Genomic DNA, 20,902 nt, shown 5'->3' on the forward strand with positions numbered 1-20,902 from the left:
GTGCACGCGGTGTGAGGAGCAGAAAGGACAACATCTGCCTGTGTTTGTGTGACCTTTGGAGTAATGATTCACTGTGCACCAAATGACCAAAGTGGACACTAGGACGAAAAGATCTGCTGCCTGCAGCACTTTTAATAGCAATTCTCTTTTTGGTGTTCCTACAAATAACCCCCAGCACTCTGAAGGGGATGTGATGTGGCTGTAGCACCAGAATAGACGGGCAGAAGGAAATGTACAGCCCTGCAGAGGTGCTGCTGCCCTCCTTCAGCTCCACGGGCAGACACAGGACTAAGCAGAGCTGCATGTAGAAAACAGGACACAGAAAGGACAGACTGCAAACACAGCACACGTAGCGTGGCACTAGAAAGAAGTGCTGCTCACTGAACCTTCACCATGCATTAACTTACTGTCTTAGTTCAGATGAGCAAACCAGGGTAAGAATCTGAAAACATTTGAAGGCAATAAATATCAACCTTGTTTTCCAGCACCAGTCGCTTTCTTTCTGAGTTCTCTTGCTTTGTGGACCGAATGGATTTAAGTTTGTTTCATGCTGTCACAACTGCAGCCAAAAAATGTTCAAACTTGAGCAATGGCTGCACAAACTCTGCCAAGGCAAAAGGAAGGGAACCAACCGCAACCGCTTTGCTCCAGACTCCCAACCTTTCACAGCACTTTTATCTCTGAGCAGTTTCATCAGATGCACTAAAAAAAGCAACAGGGTGCTGGTGGGGGGGGGAGGAAGTGCGTGAGGAAGGAGCAGGCAGAGCCCAAGGGACAGCTTGCAGGCTGGTACCTGCCCAGCGCCCACCACCTCTGGGAGCTGCAGGGCGAGCTGCTGCCGGGACACAGGATGGGTGCACTGACTCCTGCTGTTGTCTAGCAGCTGAATCTCATCCTGAATATTAATTACAGAGGACTTCTGGCCAAGTCAAGATAGAGCCTAGTGCAAGAGACAAAACATCCGAGTGTACAACCCACGCCAGCCATCACTGCTCGGATCTCTACCACCTGCCTGCTGTGCCAGAGCCTTTCGCAGCTCTGAAAAATGCTGGAATACCCCGTCAGGTTTCTGCCCAGAGCAGCGCTTTGTGCTGTGCCAGAAAACACAGATGAAACGTCTTTGGCAAGATTAAAAAGCTTCCTTTATTCAAAGTCAAGCAATTTAGTAGGAATGCATCCATACAAGTGGAGTTCTGACAGTGACGGAACACAACAGCCTGGAGGGAAGGAGAGGCATCTGCCTCAAACCCAAGTCCTGACGCTCAAGGCCAAACCAGAATGTTTCAGAACTTTTATTGTAGGTATGTCTTGGTACAATTTCACTTTAATTTCAGTTCTCTAATGCACATCTATAATGTGCACATATATATGCATACATACTCCAGTTTTTAATCCGCAGGTCAGGACTTCACTTAAGATAAATGAAACAGACTTCAACACTTCAACTAAAACACTTAAGATAAATGAAACAGACACTTCAACTAAAACAGCTACATGTTAGTATGCGCTGTAGTTCTTATTTGTATTGAATGGACAGTAACAAATTCATAACATACCTATCCTATAATCTGTTCTACTTTGCTCTGCTGCCTTACATGCATTAAGAATGCTGGGTTTGGGACCACAGAACTACTGGCTAGTTGGTTTGGAAGGATTTAGCTACAGGAACGGGCAAAGCAACAGCAGCACTCCAGCCTTGCTTCTCAGCAGCATTAACTCTTTGCCCCTCTTCTCCCTTGCGCTCATTCTTTTCTTTCAGATCAACGATGTACTGGATTCAAACTTCTCTGCACCTTTCCCCCCCTTTTGCTGCTGGCAGCATAAACCACCTGTCATATACCTGAGCACCAAAACCTCACAACCAGGACTCAGTCACCTTGCTGCAGGCCATCAGAGCAGCGAGAGGTTCTGATCCCGTTACAGCTTTACAGCCATGTGCCCCAACCCCTGCTTGGTACAAATAAAACTCCAAAGTAACTCAGTCAGCTCTTCCCCCCTCCAAACCAGGTTTTATTGTGCTGCTAACATGCGCCTGTCAGCACTACAGACTTCCTGAGTCTCACCCCGAGTACAAATCATGGTTACTTTGACTTTCTTTCTGAGAGGCAGCACACCCACACTCAGAGACTTAATTAACCCGAATCTCACACCACGTTTTAAACTTTGGCTTTCTGCCACTTTCCTTAAAGCAGCTCAGCGTGCTCTTTCAGCTATTTTTAATTACAAATTATTTACCCGTCTGCTTACACTACTTTTAAAAATAGTCTGAATACATACAAGTATAAATGCTTATCCTTGTCCTAAGATCTATTCTTACTATGAACATGGTGCTTACAAGGAAATTTTTGCACTTCTCCCCAGTGCTCTGAAGTGCCTCACACAAAACTTGCCATTAAATATAATCATTAAACATAGCATTACATAGTGACGTAAGGACAGTCTACTTTCCTCAAAATTAAATAACAAACACAATAGGTTGTGTGTGAGAAAGCGAACGGAATATCCAGTGTGCAGGAGACGTAATTCAGTAACAACTAAGTACAGAGTGCACACCTTCAGCATGCTCATTTGTACCAGGTGCAGGGAGATTACACCATCACACAGCCAGCAAAGCATTGGCCCTGCTCTGCATCACTGGAGGTTTCCAAGCTTGCATTCACTACATGCTGCTAATGGTTTCTAACGCTGCTGGGGTTATGTCACAGCTACATAGTGCTAGACTTGCTGGAGGCAGGATGAGCTGTAAATGCAGTAGAAACCCTGGATCCCAATATCACTACCTATAAAGTAAGTGGAGCACAAATAAAACAAACACACTTTAATAACAATATAATCCCTAACAAATGATAACGAGGAACTTGCTGCAGAAGGGAAGTGTAACATACAGCATTCAGGAGCAATAACTTAACAAAAAGACAAATGGGCTCAGCCAGCGCTGCGTGGCTTTTAATCTGTGACCAGAAGTGGGAATTCCAAGTTTTTGGGGAGTCACCAGTGTCACTGTGCAACTTTTACAGCTACAATGCTTCCACCCCAACTCCACAGCATCTTCTCTGTCAGTGCACTCCACTGACGCACTGTACCAAAGCACCCCATGCTCCCGAAGAGCTGCCATCAGAGGAAAAGCAGGACTGCGGCAACGCTTCTGATCCTGCCTGACACTGTGCAGAAGCTACACACTGAGCTTCAGACAAGGGACGGGAGCTCGTCTATTGGCCCAGGGCTCATTTCCCACAAAGCCTTCCAGTCATGTGTCAGGTCCCAGGATTATTAATATCCAAAATGCATCTGAAGACCCATCTTATGCAGGTAGTATGCGGACAGAGACAAACATTAGCACTTATTTAACAGTGTTTGAGGATTTTAGAGATACATGCAATTCCAAGGCTAGCTAAGTTCCAGTTCAGCATTTTGCCAACAAACTCTCCTTGATGCTCTCCAGGATGTCTGTTGGTTCTCTCTTTAGAGGCAGAGATTATTTCCTGCTGAAGTGACTGCCGTGAATTCTAATAGTAGCTATTTTAAAACCTAAGAATGCTTTAAGAGCTGCACCAGAAGGAACATTTTCCCATTTAAGTCTCTCAGACAAGGTTAAAGAAAGAAGAGCCCACTCCAGCTCAAAAGCAATTTTCAGGATCAAGTCAGGAATTGTTGTTATTTGCAAGTGAGTACTGAACAAAAATTTGATGTCAACTGTTAGAACAACAGTTCCAAGAAGGGGCCTGAAAGCTGCAGGATGGAAGGAGGGACCTTGCTGCGTTAACTCACTGGCAGCAGTTCAATTTCAGGTTAATAAAAGATGAGAACGCCTAAAAATTTAATTAGAATTGCATTCTAATTGCATTAGAATTTCATGCTTAGCAAAATACATTTTAACATGTACTTCACTGAGTTAATTTAGGAAAATGTTAGGAATGCTTTACGTTATTTTAAACAACATTTTAACAAGCAGAAGTCCAAGTGTATGGAGGGGAAGAATAACATACCCACACTAAGAAAGGAAGGGAACAATCCCTGGCACAACAACATCCCACAGCACAACTACACCTACTGGCCCTCTGGTGTAAGTGGTTCAGTCTATTTCCAGATCACTGTCTTCACTGTAACACGCCGATGGGTTATGTATAGAAGTCAGGAGCACGAGGTCTTTTTCTGGAAGCAGACCACACTCCTGCAAAAAAGCCTCCAGGTCTACAGCAAAAAAATCTTCTCCGAGCTGGTCAGTGATCCGCACAAAGTTGCCAATGAGCTCACCTGCCTTGTAGACAAGCAAAGCTGGCAGAGCATTATTGGTAAAGCGAGCGCTGGCACCAATGAGCGAACTCTTTACTCTGCAAAATTTAACTGTTGGGTACTCAGCAGCCAGGCAGATCATACAGCCATTCAGGGATTCAGCACCAGGGATATCATCTTCATAAATATGGATCATGATCAGGGTGCTCTTATGCTCTTTATCAACCGTGTCCAAAAACGCTTCTCCGCTGGTAATCTCAAAAACCTGCTTAAATTGCTGCCCGCTGTACAGCTGCTGCCTCATCTCCTCCATTCGCTGCTTCCTGTATCGCTGTAAAAATTCCTCATCATCTTCATCATTGTGAATCATGTTATATTCTTGTAACGTCATCTAAAAATACAAAGATATGCGACAGAGAAAAAAAGAAGACCTTCACTATATAGGTCACTTACATAATTAATTTAAATCAAGAGGATTAATGTGGGTCACTCATCTTTAATAACAGGCAAGTGCAAGCCACGGAGGCTCAAGCACTGGCTGTATTACACTCCATTTTCATCTAATTAGAAACTGTGTCCAGTGGGAACAGCAATTTCAGCCTTGGGTTTGCTGGTTCCCACATGCTGCACTAATAACTCAAGTGGCTGCTCCACGATCCCACTTTAATTCAGGTTAATGGTAGCTATGTGCTTTCACTAAGCTCTGAGCACCGATTTGGGTACCATGCCTGACCTCAGATCACTTCTCTTTCACCAGCTTTTTTAATGAGATTTTGAGCAAACATTTCTTTGGTAGAACAAGTACATCACCTTGTCTGTAGAAATGAAATCACAAGGAGTTCACGTATTTTGTGTCTATTCACCTGCTTTCTTAAACATATCTACTGACCCGATAAGGATTCCAATCTGCTCGACACACACAAATAATGAAACAAAAAAAGTCCAATGTTTGAATGGCAATTCCTTCGTGTCATGTTACCTTTCCATTGATTTTTTCCTGAAGCTCTTTCTGTTTCTGCTTATCAGTCTCCTCATCTAAGTGAGATCTACACGTCATAGACAACTTCTTTATGAGGCGTTCCATTTCTCTGCACTGCTCCTGTCTCTGTTCTGTCTCCAGTTGTTTAAACCTTCGCCAGTCATTAATGACTCCTTTTGGACCTGAAATTAAATATGCTGGCATTTGACTACAAAACAGTAACAAAATTACTTCTTTTGTTTAAAATTCCAGTAATTTTATGGAAATCAGCAGTAAATCAGCAGACTTATCATAAGCTTTCTGTACACTGTGCAAAATGTTGTAATGAACGAGAAGAACAGAGGTAACCTGCCATCTGCACGTCCTTGAGCTTCTATCTGTTTTTGTCCAGAAAGACAACCCTACCCAGCTGGGCTACCTTCATAACTGTATTGAAGGTTAACTGAGATTAATATCTAAGCCTTCAAGAACCCCACAACTGCAGCTTTGACTCAAGTATAGCTAAAAATACGTCTTTTGTTACAACAACAACACAGCAGGAAACCACACAAACCTTCCAACCAATACAGTCAGTGTGATATGGCAATACCTGTGTTGACCGCACTGCCATCGCTGCTGAGCTCGACCTCCCCAACGCTGTCAGGAATGGAGCTCTCCCCTTCTTTGTCTTCCTTCTCACTGTCTTCGTCCTCACCCTCACTACTGCTGTAATAATACTGCAGCTTCTCGCCCAGAAGTTTATCATCCAACGCAGTCATTATGTTCTAAAAACAAACACAACAGACGATGCACCTCTTACACGGACAGCAGCAGGCTTTGCAAGCTTTCACTCCTCCCGAGCAGCTTTTACCCACACAGAAGCGTTCAGGCCCACTGCCACACATCCAGCAGTCACACGAGCGAGCTCTTAATGACGATTTCAAACACAGCCCTACTTCGCGTCTCAGCACTCCAACAGCCGCAGTTATAATCGCTGTTTTTGCAGGCACACGTGAGCGGATCTCCGCGCGTTTTTACCCACGGAGAATTTATTTCTAAGCGATCCCCATCCGCCCCCCGCTGCCCCGCCACGTACGGTTCTGTTTCCAGCAGCAGCTCTGTTCTGCCGGCGGTTCCTCGGAGCAGAGGAAGCAGAGCGCCGCCCGCACCACAGCGGGCTCAGCAGCAGCACCTGCAGGGAGATCCGACCGCGAGCGCATCGCACACCGCTTCTCGAACGGCCCGCGCCCCGAACAAGCAGCGGAAAGAACCGCGCTTGGCTTTAACTCGAGCGCAGGAAACTGGCTCCGAGAGCGCGGAGGCAGCGCAGGCGGCACCGCCACCCCGCGCACAGCACAACAAGGCCAACGGGCCGCCCGCCCGCCCGGCCCCTCCCGCAGCGGGCGGCTCAAGGCGGAGCCCCGCAGCGCCGACAGCGCTCCGCAAGCCGTGCCCGGGGTTACCGGGGTTACCGGGGAGCCCGCGGTGCCGCCCAGCCCGGCTCGGCCCGCTCCCACCCACCCTCCGAACCCGGCCCGGCCCGACGCCTCACCGCCGCCTTCCGGAGCGCTCCGCGCGGGGCACGGCGGGAAGGGGGCGGAGCGGGGCGGGGCGCTGCGGGAACGGCCCCGGCGGGCGGGGGGAGCGGCGCGGGTGGAAGGGACGGAGGCGGTTAAGGTGGACAAATAGTTTTTATTTGTGCATGCAAATACATGTCAATACTGCAAACTTCTTCCATCGAGTCTCTCAAACACTGAAAACCATGATGCTCTACTCTGTGACCAGCCAAAGCTAAAACCTCTTCACTTCAGTGCTACAGCAAACACGCACGGCCGCCCCGCGCGGGGCCCCCCTAACTCTAACACGAGGGAACAGACGAGTCGGGAACTCAAACCGAAATAAACGGAATAGAATTTACTCCCCCATATAACCCCATTTCATTTTACAGATTTTAAATTATAGTTTTAAATAGAAGCTGAGAATGCGCCATAAAAATGAGCATTAAATCCATCGTAGCGATGGTGCCTGCTTTATACATGATGGGTGTACACCATCTTTTATTTCATTTACATTTCAATCGAACAATAGATTTGCAAAGAAAATGTCTAATACAGACGTAAAAATATTCACACTAGAGCTTCACAATCGGTTGTACAATTGACAAACAGGCCTCTTTTCCCAAACTTTCCAGCTAAGCAAATTTATAAAAATGTAATCGATGCAACGAGAAAAAAATTTTCCTTAAACTTCCAGGGAAAAGAATACGCAGTAAACAGTATAAATGCGGACAGCAGATGCTGCAAGCTAACCACGATACTTCGGAGTGGCTGTACAGTGGGGATGTGCAGTACAAATCAAAGCCACGTGTGTTGTATCACAACTACCGTATAATATACTTGTTTGCCCAGCTACGAAATGCATGCATCCCATGCCTCGGATTCACAGAGATCTGCTCTGGGTAAGTCGACGGGCTCTGGGCAACGACCCTGGCTTTTGGCAGCGAGAGACGCAGGCTCTGGTCGAGTTCAGCCTTTGCGGCAACCTCTCGATCACAACTGGAGGCGCAGTGCTACGCTGGGATCTGGGAACGTCAGCCATTCCTTTCTGGCTTTCCCCGTCACCGGCAGCTCCCTTCCCTCGCTGTGCTCCCTTGCCAGCAAAGAGATGCACAGTGCTGCCTGCTGCCAAAGCGCTGCTCGTTTATCCTGAAAACTGGGTCATTCCAAAGCACATTTGTTGTGTTCTGCTTGCAGAAGAGGTCCCTCAATGAGAGGGGAGCTGCCTAACAGAAGGGACCAAACTACAACATAAAGAATGGACTTTTACATACTATAGATAATTCAATCATTTCTCATTTTGTTACACTCTCAAATTCAACATCTTCCTTTAAGTCTAATAATAATGAAGAATCTGTTCACAAAGATGATCAAGGAGCTGCTGGCATACAGTGTCTATGTACAGCAACAGATACAACTTGACAACTTGTGCTTTAAGAAAGCAAACAAAAACATGTTTGGAACTATTCTGAGTGTAGTTAGTTATTTTAAGTGTTCTATCCTCAGCTGTTTCCGACCACTGTGCATTGCTTTGTACCTCATCCAGCCTAGTACGCTATTATACAAGAACAGCATTCAGCTCTCGAGCACAGGATAATTAAAATTGTGCAATAACACAACCGTGTTATCAAAGCACTAAAACCTGCCAGATTAGACTTCTACAATGAGCAATTAAGAGCTTATTTAACAATCAGCTGTGTACAATTGTTTTGTTTTAAAATCAAGTGTCAAACTTCAGCATCCCTGTACTAGACTACCAAGAACCAACGCCAGTTTGCTTTGCAAAGAGTCTAACCTTTCCTTTGAAGGGTCTAGTATACATTCTACAATGCAAAATCTGCATAAACACTAAGATTCATTTCTTGTCACCTGTTTACAGGAACAAAATATCAGTAGCAGGGCTATCACTCTGCTATAATTATATGTTAAGAATGTACAGATAGTTACTTTTCACACAAGCATTCTCCCAGCACAAGCATTAGTCTCTATTAAGACCTATGTGGAAAATGAGGCAAAACAAGGAATGAATCCAGGTAGTGAGGCAACACAATTAACTTAGATACTAATAATTCCTGTATCTCTTGCATGTGAAATCCCTGCTGTACCCCTAAGAGGGGAAAACAAAAGAAAAAAAACACAACAAACAAACCCAAAATGCTTGTCCAAGCAAAGCAAAGGAGCCAATCTCTTTTCCCCAATCTGCTATGGGCCTTTTTTTTTTTCCTGACAGCAAAGGTATCTTAGGCCAAAACCTAAATGGGAACCACTGCTATTAAAGCACAAAAATTAGTAACTATATCTCAGTGTCAGAAAGTAAGCCCTTCCATAGCCCAAAGGCACCTGATTTGCAACTAGACAAATGAATACATACTTGTTCATAGGGTCAAGGGATGAAACTCCACCAAGGAAGAGAGCCAGAACTAGGTTCCCACCTGTAGCTTCTACTTCTCAGGGCACTGGAGGGCATAGTTTCATGGCAAAAAAAATCACACAGTCAGTGTTAGAACTGTAAGACAAAAGCTGGCATGCTATTTAAATGCCCAGGTAATTCTTTTGCCTGTCATTCTCTACATTAAAAATTCAAGAAAATAACTAGTCTCAGTTAAGAACCAACTCTCCATATGAAGTATATGGTCATCCTAGAGAACTACTACATCATGGGACCTCCTGCTGCAGGCAAGAGTATATAGATACGTTTGTTCTTACATATGCCAATATGGTTGGCAGGAATATGTTAGGCTTATGTAACTTCACTGGACAAACAGGCAAATGTGTGTAAGCAGCTTATTCCAATCCCCCTCCAGCAGAGCACAACCAAGTTTTTAAAACTGCAATTTTAAAATTAAAAAGTTAAGGTAAATACACAATCAATTTATGTAGTATATATTCACCCTCAGATCATGCTGAAGATGTTCTGTGGAGTTCTGGTGCACAGAGGGCTCTTTCCCTGAGGGCAAATAAGGACTTCTCAAACCTTTATATTTTCTCTATTTTGTAACAAAATAGCAATTTAAAATTTAAAAATCTTTTAAAAAAATTACATCACCTTCAACATGGAAGATCTCACTGTTTAAATATCCATGAAAGAGACATACTCGTTTGCATATCTGTTTTGGAATTACATTGTACAGCAAATAATAGTATCTCAGAAGCATTTCAAAAGTAATATAAATTCATATTTACAGAATGGTCTTGGTATAAAATATACAACAATCATATTTATGTCTAACATTCTAAGTTAAGTTTAACATCAATAGGAAATAAGTTAAGGTGACAAAGGTGGTCTGGTTCTTGTATCCATTCACTTTGAGTTGCAAGTGAAACAAAGCACTGATCTAACCCTAGTTATGAGGTGGCACTGGCTATAGGAAGGTACAGCAACAGCCAAAGGAAACTAAAAGACTATTTGACTGTTTTTCTACATACATTCCTTAACATCTGAGTATTAAATAGATGTGTAAGATCTTCCATACTGACACCAGAATATCAAAACTAACCCTTGGATTTTCAGGTATATTTACAACATAATTATTTCATGGACAGGTTCATTAGGATAGATATCAAACACCAATATTTACTTAGTCTAATCAGTAACCCTCAGGGAAATGCCAACCCCCACCCCCCAGAAACGTGCACAAAACAGTTATCAAAATCTTACCCGACCACATAGCTGTGATTTTGTAAAATAACAACTCAGACGACCAGTAACATGATCCTCTTTAAGCATTTTGCTAGCAGGAAAAGCCCTTACATGCAGTACACCTGGTGAAAGATCAGCTTGGCTTAAAATATTCCAGTACAATTTTCAGAGTAAACAACTTCACAGAAGTTAATAAAACAAACAAAAAAAGTAAAACTTGTCACAAAGAAAAGTAAGAGGACAAACAAGATGGTAATCATCAGGAGGGAGAGTCCTGCTTTCTTAAAAGCTTCTTAAAAACCAACCAAACATATGCCCAGGGCTCGACTTCGTGTGCATTTATGAAAAAAAAAATAAATCTATCTTCAGCTGACATGTCTAAAGTGATTCTCAGTCACATCTTAACAGGGCATAAATTCATACGCTTTTCAGAGCTCTAAAGGCCAGATAATGCTATATTATTGTATTCTCAAAGTCTTTGAAAATAAGTTGCCACTGAATAAGCAAAAATTAAACCTGAATATAAAACCACGATTAACAACACTAAATAAAAGCTAATAACTGCCTTAAATTCCCAATATTTAGTTTAAATTAAAAACAAAACAGTACAAAAACAGCAATACCATCTTGTTAGTCAGTGCAAACACTACATACAGGGTTTTCAAAGGAAAGCAAAGAGCACCTGATACTTTTTGCCAAGTCATCTGGATTCTATAATCTGCAAGTTGAGAACCATTATTAGAAAACAACAAACTGCTGTTACATTAGTGCATAACCTCTCACTATGGTTGAAAATTGTTTCGTGTATAACTTGGGAGATCAATACCTAGTACGTTAGCTGGAGGACTTAGGCACTTGGTTTACTTCTGGTAACTTTACTTGGACAAGTAGCCTGTGTACGTGTATATCTACAGTACTAAAGCAGAAATGTGTGTGTGTGTGTGTGTATGTGCACGGGGGGGAAATGGAAACAAAATGCTGCAGCAAAGCACTGCACCACAGACCTGCAAATAACGCAGCAGTGCAAAGCTAATGGTGTGTTAACCCTGTAAAAAGTCTCAAGTCCAAATCCCCACCTCTCAATCTTCAATCAGGAAACAATACTCCATGCAAAGTTCCACAACTAAGGAAAAAGCAGCTGCAACAAGACACAAGTTCTTCTCTCATGAAACAAAATAGAGACAAATAAGTTAGTCTTCCTTTCACTAGATGTATCATCGTAGGATCCTGCTAGTTTAAATAACTGAGTTGTTAGTTTTCTACAGAAGCCATTTTAAACAAGAATGGCTCAGATACCGCACCGGATTGCTACAAACTCATAAAAAGCTGCTTTAAGCTTAAGTAAAACAATGTCCAAATTCCATTCATCTGTGGAAAGTGAACGCCTTACCCTAGTAAAGTAAGTTTTTTTTTCTTTTTCTTCAGAATGCTAATGCGAGAGGGGCTTGAAGTATCAAAGAGTCCACAGGAAATGCATGACCCCAATATTATTCTTTAAAAAAAATATACATTATATAATATATATTATATATATAAAAAGCTAGTGTAAATGCTTCCACGGTGTGGTCACAAGCTGGAAAGATGAATGCCTTTCAGCTGTTAACCATCCTGCCATTTGCAACAGGCTTTAAAAAGTCATTTTTATCCTCAGACATAATGTGAGCAGTTTTCAAAATGAGGCTGCCAACACTGACTGATGTGCTGATGGGCAGGCAGCTTGCATTGCTAACAGATGTTGTGATCGGCTGACTGAAGCAAGAAGTTACGGGCAGGATTGTTTTCTGCTCCTCCCTGAGGAGAAAAATAAGTTACACAAATATTAAACAAGTACATGCACAAGTATCCAGAACTGAATTTCTGTGCATTAAATAAATAATGACAAACTCATTTTTAGAAACAGGAACAACGTCTTACTATGGAAAGGTATGCTCAGGATGTTAAATGCAGTCTGCCTCATTTTCAAAGACTGCGTTATACATTAAAAACTACAGAACATATAAACCTAAAATAGTGTATTTTTAAAACTACCTCTCTATAGAGATTTGTGCAAACAGTCTGAAACTCAACCTTTTGGAATTCTTCTGAATTTCTGGCAACTATAAAAATACTTCCAGATTTTTTGCTTACTGAGTACATGAAAGGTATTTTTAACAGCTGTGATCTGTTTCAGCACATATGATTACAGCAATGCATACAAACAATGGTACCATCCTATGACTTTCACGTTTGTGACCTAATTTGACTTCTTAGCAGGTTCTTCTCACTTCACCACATATACGCAATGCAGATGTCTAACCCAGGTCTGAATGAATAGGTGCGCAGTTCATCCTTAAACACACAACTATTTTGCTGCTTCTGTTTGTCTAATACTGGCAGACACTGCTGTTTTGTCTAACACTCACAGAATCACAAGGTCTTCACCTAAACTTTGTCTCTTCTGTTCCATAGATTCTTTCTGGTGCTGCTTTAGCGGATGCCCATTCTCTACAGTTGTTCCATTGAGCAGCTGATCATCTTGAGAACTGATACCTAGCTGTATATCCAGGATCTCCTATAGGAGAGAAGGAAAAATGCTATCATGTTGCTACTAGTCTTACATTCTCCTGTTATACTCTCCTATATCTCTGTCACGGTTTTGTAATGTTGCTGTCAATATTCCACATCATAACAATCTCCTTATTCTTACATCATATGATTAGAATATCTGTTGCATTTTGCTATAGGAGAGCCCATGATGCTTCACTTCTGTTTATCTCATCAGATATCTTTAACACAGTTTTGTGGGTTTTTGTTGTTGGTTTGTTTTTTTTTTTTTAAATTAATATGCTATAAATTGTGAATTCCTAAAAGAATTGAAATGCAAACAAAACCTTTTCAAGAAGCTCCCTAGCTGTAGGTATGACCTCCTCACCAGACATCTCAGAAGCTCTTTAAGCATCTCCATCTTCTCACAGCTTTAACGCTGACATGAGAAGAAGCAGATTCCTGATAAAATCACGACTTAAATCTAGATTTCATGCTAACCAACTGTTTGAAATTACAGGGAACTCCAGCAGCTTAGCACTCAGGTAGTGTCAGCAGCCAGGTATCTGAATAAGAAATGAGACCCCTGGTGTTAAAATAAGAGAAATGCTCGATATCACTACAAAAAGTAAGACAAAAGGCTTTGCTATTAACATAATTTACTAAGTTTATAAAGAAAAATGTTAGAAGTTCTTTAATAATTAATCAAAGGATCTCACTTAGACACACATTTTGGAACTTACTTCTATTTGTTCACCCTGCCCATCAGGTTCATCTGTATCAAGGGCAGACAGCTCCAATTCAATGTCTCGATCTGGCTTTGTATCGGCACAGTCTTCACTATAATCAGTCTGAAAAAATGAAATACTTTCTGTTAATATCAAGTTGGCTTTTCACGTGCTTCCCACTACAGTCATGTATTAAAATGAAAACAGAAGGTATGTTTCTAGGACACAACATTTGTATGACAAAAAAGAGCTAAATGATACAAAACACAAATAGAACTTCAGGTATAGACAAAAGAGAATACACAGCAAAATCTAATAGTGAAGTACGGAAAGAGAAAATGACTATCAGAATGGAAATTTCTGAAGATTTCATTAAGGTTTAGATTTTTAACGCACACAAGTAGAGCAAAGAGCAAGGTTCACACTGAAATGGATGGTTACATTTCCACTTTCTAGAGGTATGCTTGGAGTAGCAGAACAGCCAGTCCAGGTGCAACAACAACAGCAACTTAACTTGCAGCAAATGTTTTACAAGTTATTTTGTAATATCAGAATTAAAAATGCATCTGTGTGCATATAAATCTCAAAGATTTGTTTCATCCCAATCACCCCTTGCTTTACCTCACCATTCCTCAAATCAATTTCCTTGCTTAAAAGATTTAAGGTAAGTCGACTGCCTTCATCTAGAGAATTCCACTTCTGTTGCATGGCTAGTGCATTTGCCTCTCTCTGAAGTAATAATGAGTTACTTTTGGCCTATGGAAAAACAAACAACAGATCAATTACCTACAGCTACACTTAAACTACGTTTTGGCAAACAGCAATAGAACTCAGGTCACAAAAAGAACAGCTCCCTCATCAGATGTATAACTGCGCATTCTTTAAATGTCCAACATCTGTTCTGTCCTGCATTTGCTGACATTTACCAAGCCCACTTTTTTCTACCAAAAACAGCCTTACTGATGTCAATGGAGCAGCTCATACAAGCTGTCTTTATGAATCATAAAAAGCGTTCTGGTATGGATGTCTCGGTAACTCACTGATCATTTTATTAATATTACTTCTTTCTACAGATTATACTAAGAAAACTAATTTAATGATATTTAAGTATGTGGTTTATCTGATCTTACCTGCTGTAATTCAATACTTAATAGATCTCCAGTGCTGGAATGCTTTCTGTGACCAGACAAATCTGTAACTACAAATCTGTCCCTTTGAGAGAAAAAAAGGTAAAAATCAGGAATTTAAAACAAATATTCTAAAGCAAAGGATCTGACAGGACTGTTGGCCTATCATTAATTTTTTGGACAATCTAGGTGACTAAGGTAACAAGCTCTTCAAGGCAAGGGACGAGGGGCATACTAACAGTGTCCCAGGGCATTATATGAAGTAAACATCTTTGTTTTAAATACAGATGAGGTTCGACAAGAAAACACCTGAGAAACTACTCAAGATCACAGGTTTGGGCGAGACAGATTGGCAGTACCTGACTCCCATTCATTTTAAGACAGGTTTTCCAAGGCTCTACAGTGGACAGAAAAGTCCATTATTTTAAAATTAAAGTCTATTGGGAGTTTTTTGTTTGTTTTAACAGCATTCAGGATTTTGAAGCTACAGAAAACATAGGAAGTCCATACCGTTCTGCATAACGTGCTGATGAAGCTGAATCTGAGCCATAAGAACTCCATCTTGAGTCAACAGCATTAACATAAGGAACATAATCTGCAACAATTTAAAATACAATTAATTACCTTCTACATTCTTAAAAGGTGGGGCATACAGGTATTTTTAATTATTCTCACTTCCATTGCTGTATTAAGTATAAACTGGATGAAATGCTAATGATATACACTGCATTGTCAGTATGAAGCCTGTACTTGTACCTGATACACTGATGGGCTTAGTTGCACTTCCTTGGGAAGCAGTGGCCTGAATTGGATCTGTTGTGTGATAACCCGTGCGGGATGACCTGGAGATTGCACCCCACTTGGAAATGATCGGTCCATCACTAAATGGGATTATAGGATCCTCTTCCTTTGCCCTTCTCTGAGTTTCAAATAAATGCACTCTCCTTTTAACATCCCCGCTGTCCAAATCCTACATATTCAGGAAACAGAAAGAGATAAATGGACTTGTTTGAGGTCATTCGGATGACTCAATATGCCAATGACTTTCTGATCATTGTTGCTGAATACAATGCTGAAAATCTGTTCAACTAAGAGACAAGATGGGCCACAATGATTTAACTACTGCCTTTTAACGCTATTGTCAGCATTAGAAGAAATAATTTTGCTTCTCCATTCTAGTGCCTCCAGACAAAAAAGAACTCCAGGATGCTTCAAGGTCCTTCAGTAGTATCTCCTATATCTGAAGATAGTATCAAAAAGGCTTGAGAAGTGATGAGACTTTGTTTCGCTTCTTTCAGAGAATGTGAAAAAGATCTGCTATGTTACATGTCAGAAAATCTCTAAAATCACGAGCTCTCACCCCTCCAAAGGCAAGGTGTGTGCCATGATTCATGTCGCATTTTTTGTTTCTCAAAGTACTTTTTTTCCTCCTTATGGAAAACAAATGATTATTTTATCATTAAGTTATGTTTCTTCCCCTCCATAGATTCCTTGGCATTGAACTGTTACTGGAGGAGAATGTGCCTTCCAATGAAATAAGAGGTGTAGCCTAGGAAAATAACTCTGATACTTGGAATATGAAGCAGCCAACATCAAATTCATGCTAATTATCCTGAGCCCACAGTATTTCAGCTTTCTTCGTGTCATTTCAGAAAAGTGTACACTGCTCTTAGGATAAACTTTAAAAGATTCACTGAAACAACAGGAGCACAGTAAGTCTTAGAATCCCGAAAAGGCCAGTAATTCATTCATACAGCATGGATGACTTCACTTGAACCAAATAAGAAATGTGTTTCTGCAATGGAAACACCTGCTCTGGAATGGCCACAATGACAGTACCAACTAGTCAGTCCTGTCTGTGCAACATATTCTGAGACTAATATTTTAAATCCCTCAAACTGTAAATACACATGTACACAAAAACGCTTATGATGAGTGAGAGAGATGGGATTGAGAAGTCAAAAGGCCTTTATCCCATCACTCCAACAGTTAAAAAGCAGATTCAAAAATTAGTAAGTCTTATCTACTTCCAAGCCACCTACTCAAAACATTTTGACTACTAGTTTGATTTACAGAGACATGTTATTAAATGGTCATTTCAGATGTCTGACAATTTTATTCCTTGCATTACATCCTGCCACAGATGTAAAATGAGTTTATAATGACTAAAAAGAGATATGCTAAACAATTTCATATGGGATGGGCTACTCTGAACTAAAATATCAAAAATATTAGCTATCAATTAAAAAAAAAAAACACAAAAAACTCAAAATTTATCAAACAGAAGATACTTTAGCATGTAAGTATCATTACATAAATGAGGTAACATGCAGAAAGCCCCTACCATTAACACGGCATTTGAATTGGCAATCACATCCTTGGGCTCTGAGTCGATAGCATTTATACAAGAGCCAATAGTGCCGCAAGACCATGGTGAATAGTGAGAGAGATGATCTTCCTCAAATTTAGTTCCACTCAAATCACTGACACTCTCAGAGAACTACAGAAAAGGGAATAAATAGAAAGTAAATAATACAAAAAGGGAATTCAGTCTTAAAATGTGAAAAAAACAAAAACAAAACAATTTACTGCTATCTAATCATAACATCCTCAAAGTGAATCAAGGAACTGTACCAAGACTTGACTTGGGGGAAACCATAAACCAAGTCACAAACAGATTTTAAACTAGTAGTACAGTTGTCAGTGGTCAAGGCTTTCCCAGTACAAATAACTGTCTGACTTGTCAAGATAAGAGGCTGAAATCAGTGTTGCTATACTAGTGGCAGGTTTCTTCATGCAACTACCTGCAGTAATTCAGAGGACGTCATGCATTTTTATTTAAGGTAGAAGCCAGTGACAGAAGAGTGATACAGAACGCTTCAACATGAATTAAGACTCAAAACCTGATATACTTTGAATGCACTCAATTCAGGTTTATACACCTTGCAAAACCTATTCTGAATAATTGCCATGTAACACCTCAAATGTCAACAATGAAACTGTCAATCTACAAAGAGCATTTGGTACGGTAGTTCTCAAGAATCTCTTGGATGCACTTAAGTAACAAAAAAATACACACTGCATCATTATTGTTTTGTTTCTTTTTCCTCTTCAAAGCAAACAGTTCCTATCTATTAAATTTCCATTATTGTTTACAGAGTTGTTCTACCGAAGTATTTTGTCATTTTTAAGAGGTGTTTATTCTCCACGATAAGGTTGATTTAGTCTACTCATCATGCTATGATGCCAACTGGAACATAAAGGAAATGGTCCATCTTGGTGGAAAAAAAACTGTCATTCCCTATTTTGAAAAAACAAAAAAACCCCCAAAAAACAAAAAAAAACCACAAAATAATTGAGGAGGTTCAGAAAGAAAGTTCAATGGAGTTATGCTTCCTTTAGTGCGGGTAAAATGAATCACTTCCTCACTTCAAGTTTTTTTCAGAAATCACGTTTACAATCAGTTTACTACAAATTGAATGCATTTGCAGTTAGATACTACTCTCTTCTTACTAAAAGACTAAAATCATTTTTTGAACAAGTGGCAGGTGGAAAATCTTTACGAGAGATATTAAGTGGAATCTTACAGAAACAGGAAGGGAAAATAAAGTTCCCCACCTCTGTGTTGAAATCTACACTGAAGAGAGGAGAAGGTGGCGTTGGAGATGGTGTTGCCATAGGAAGGGTTGATGATACAAGAGGAGTTTTCTGTGTGTGATACTGTGCCCATTGTTCTGGCTTCCGTCGTAATTGTTCATCATACCCAGACTTCAAATGACCACAAGGCTCCTAGCAATAACAAATACAAGACTGTTAATCCTATCATACTCTCACCAGAAGGTGAATACTTGCAGGGCGCACACTTAGAAAACACACTCCCTTGGGTCTGTAGTCTTCCACTAATATCATTAGAAGAATCTTGCAAGGATTTGGAAGAGAACCTGGTTCACATATAATAACTCAAATCTTAAATATATAGTTCATTCAAACAACACATGCAGAAATCCAAGAGGCAGAAAGGTTCTGGTCCTAATCCAGATAATAGTAATCAACATTACAGGCCCATTTTATTCAGTTAGAAAAAGACTTTGTTTGGGACACATTTATTGGCCTCTGTAAACCTAACAAAACAGAATAGGTCTAAATACTAATTATTTATCACCTTTTCAGTAACAACTTTCAGAATTAAGACTTAATCCCTCCTTCCTGTCTGGCTTTCACTTACCCTTGGTAAAGGCACAGTCCTCTGCTCATTTGGAGGTTGACAAGCAACAGAGTAGTACCCATCCAAAGAGTTGTATCTCTCACGTAAAGATGTCTGATAGACAGATGAGTGCATCACATCCATAGGAGGTAAAGAATTGCTCCTGATAATATCATCCCGTGGGTACATCTGTGGGCGCCAGATGCGCCTGCTGTCATAAACTGGAGCATACATTCCAGAAGGGACAGGAGGAACTGGTCCATACGGCTGAGGAGGAGGAGGTTGGTAAGGAGAACTCAGTCGATCTCGAGGTGGAAACGTACTGTAATGATCGGCATATGGCACGGAAGCAGGTGGGAGGGAGGATTCTGGAACATTATTGGACCTCACAAAGCGAGGAACACAGGGAGCCACGCCAGCTGGTACTGTTGGAGGTGGTGGATAGTATCCTTGAAAAATCAGAAAAAGGTATATTTCATGTGATCACAAATAACACAGAATTTTACACCTTCTATAACTGAAACCAGTGGGGTTACGTATCTTTTGAGAATGAAGTGCAGCACAGTTCTAAAATCTCACTATCAGTCCCATAGCCTCTCTGGAATAAAATTTATATATGTCAACCATATTTGCAGATGTAGCAGTGATTCTTTATCAGCTTGACCCAATTTGGAGAACATAGCTTCACTGCCACTGCTCCCATACAGTATGATTTAACTATGTATGTAACTGAAGTAAACATTTTAAACATGTCTTTATACATGAAGGTAAAATAACACCTCTAAAATAGGAAACTATATTACTAAAAAAAAAAAAAGCAATTTCAAAGGTTTCTAAATGACAGTTTCACACTTTGTTCACTCCTCATTGGAAAGAGCTGTCTGAACACCTCTGTCATTTCTTCTGATCACTTGTGAATAATCTGATGCCAGAGCAAACTCCTAATAGTTTGAATATAAATATGCACACCAAACCTAAAAACATAACTGAAATCTTTCAAAAACATCTAAGCAAGTACAAAGAGTCTCACAGTACATGAAAACACTTCTCCTTCAGGACTCTGAATACCTAGAGCATGAAAAAATTTCTCCTAAGAATACATAATGCAATACTGTATTTCTCTTGCTTACTGAATGCTCAATGTTCATCTAGGGATGAATATGGACAAGATTAATCTTGTCCGTGGATATCCTCCATGGACAGAGCATGAGATGAGCAAGCCAAATGAAATGCAATCCAGTGTAACAAAGGAAAAAGTAGATGGGAGATCATGCGGTTCAAATTCTGTATACTGAGGTACAAGCCGCATAATATATAGCAATCAAAGGTGAGAACCATTGGTAATAGGAGCTGACTACTGGTCCCTGCCATCAGGGATGGAAGACAGTATTATACTGAGTGAAGGTTCAGATGGTCTTTAAATAAAAAAAAAAAAATCCATAAAACTAAAATATAAGTTATTTCTAACTACAAAACATGCAGGCATATCTGGATGAAAATTCAAACCTACTCATGACAGTGTCTTGTACTCACCTGTCTGTGGGTACTGTGGAACTTCATATGACAGCTGAGTTCTGGGATCTTGGAAATACTGAACGTTATCAGAATGTGGAGGGTAAACAGGTACTCTGGGAACAAATTGGCTGGATTTTGGAGGCACAGAATTCACTTCTGTTCCAATATTAGGGGGACCAGCTGAGGTAGCTGCTGCCTGGCTTACAGGAGTCTTGGGTGGAGAACCAATTTTACTGAAAAGGATTAACAAGAAATCATTAAACAGATCTTTATGTATTTTGGTTAACCATCTCTACATGTTCACACGTGTATGTAGTGCAAAAATTTGGGTAAAGTTACTTCCTCTAGAATTTAAGCACCCCAAATTATTTAGTCTCAGACTTTCTTGTAAGAGAACTCAAAAGCTTATATATATGTT

At 40.6% G+C, this 20,902-nt stretch overlaps 2 protein-coding genes across 4 annotated transcripts in view; both read right to left on the minus strand.

Moving 5' to 3' along the window:
- Positions 1-1,125: 1,125 nt before the first annotated feature.
- On the minus strand, positions 1,126-6,804 carry PDCL (phosducin like). Of its 2 annotated transcripts, none has more exons than XM_072352524.1 (5): positions 6,744-6,804; positions 6,288-6,383; positions 5,802-5,976; positions 5,213-5,394; positions 1,126-4,624 (listed from the first exon to the last, which is right to left on the minus strand). In XM_072352524.1, exons 3-5 carry the CDS (start codon positions 5,968-5,970, stop codon positions 4,073-4,075), a joined length of 903 nt encoding a protein of 300 aa, XP_072208625.1. In that variant the 5' UTR covers positions 5,971-5,976; positions 6,288-6,383; positions 6,744-6,804; the 3' UTR covers positions 1,126-4,072. The 2 variants fall into 2 exon arrangements, with proteins under 2 accessions (XP_072208625.1, XP_072208626.1); XM_072352525.1 differs by lacking the exon at positions 6,744-6,804 and adding an exon at positions 6,713-6,734.
- Positions 6,805-6,871: 67 nt separating this feature from the next.
- The window catches only part of RC3H2 (ring finger and CCCH-type domains 2), a 29,009-nt gene continuing 14,978 nt past the window's right edge, over positions 6,872-20,902 (minus strand). The window contains exons 11-21 of one of the 2 annotated variants that reach the window (XM_072352616.1): positions 20,503-20,717; positions 18,991-19,418; positions 18,384-18,554; positions 17,110-17,265; positions 15,522-15,735; positions 15,276-15,360; positions 14,769-14,850; positions 14,260-14,394; positions 13,654-13,761; positions 12,790-12,938; positions 6,872-12,178 (exon numbers count right to left, since the gene is read on the minus strand). In XM_072352616.1, the coding sequence (XP_072208717.1) occupies positions 11,980-12,178; positions 12,790-12,938; positions 13,654-13,761; positions 14,260-14,394; positions 14,769-14,850; positions 15,276-15,360; positions 15,522-15,735; positions 17,110-17,265; positions 18,384-18,554; positions 18,991-19,418; positions 20,503-20,717 (1,942 nt within the window). In that variant the 3' untranslated portion in view covers positions 6,872-11,979. The remainder of the gene's footprint in view (positions 12,179-12,789; positions 12,939-13,653; positions 13,762-14,259; positions 14,395-14,768; positions 14,851-15,275; positions 15,361-15,521; positions 15,736-17,109; positions 17,266-18,383; positions 18,555-18,990; positions 19,419-20,502; positions 20,718-20,902) is intronic. The other variant, XM_072352617.1, reaches the window with a different exon arrangement.

This window comes from Excalfactoria chinensis, chromosome 18 (genome assembly GCF_039878825.1).
Source record: "Excalfactoria chinensis isolate bCotChi1 chromosome 18, bCotChi1.hap2, whole genome shotgun sequence".
NCBI lineage: Eukaryota > Metazoa > Chordata > Aves > Galliformes > Phasianidae > Excalfactoria > Excalfactoria chinensis.

Bases quoted from the DNA above. Each gene is read 5' to 3' on its own strand.
- PDCL (XM_072352524.1), bottom strand. From the start codon at position 5,970: ATGACTGCGTTGGATGATAAACTTCTGGGCGAGAAGCTGCAGTATTAT. The intron at 5,395-5,801 runs GTATTGCCATAT...ATTTAATTTCAG, and splicing joins TGGCAGTGCGGTCAACACAG to GTCCAAAAGGAGTCATTAAT. The intron at 4,625-5,212 runs GTAACATGACAC...TTGTATTTTTAG, and splicing joins AGGAAAAAATCAATGGAAAG to ATGACGTTACAAGAATATAA.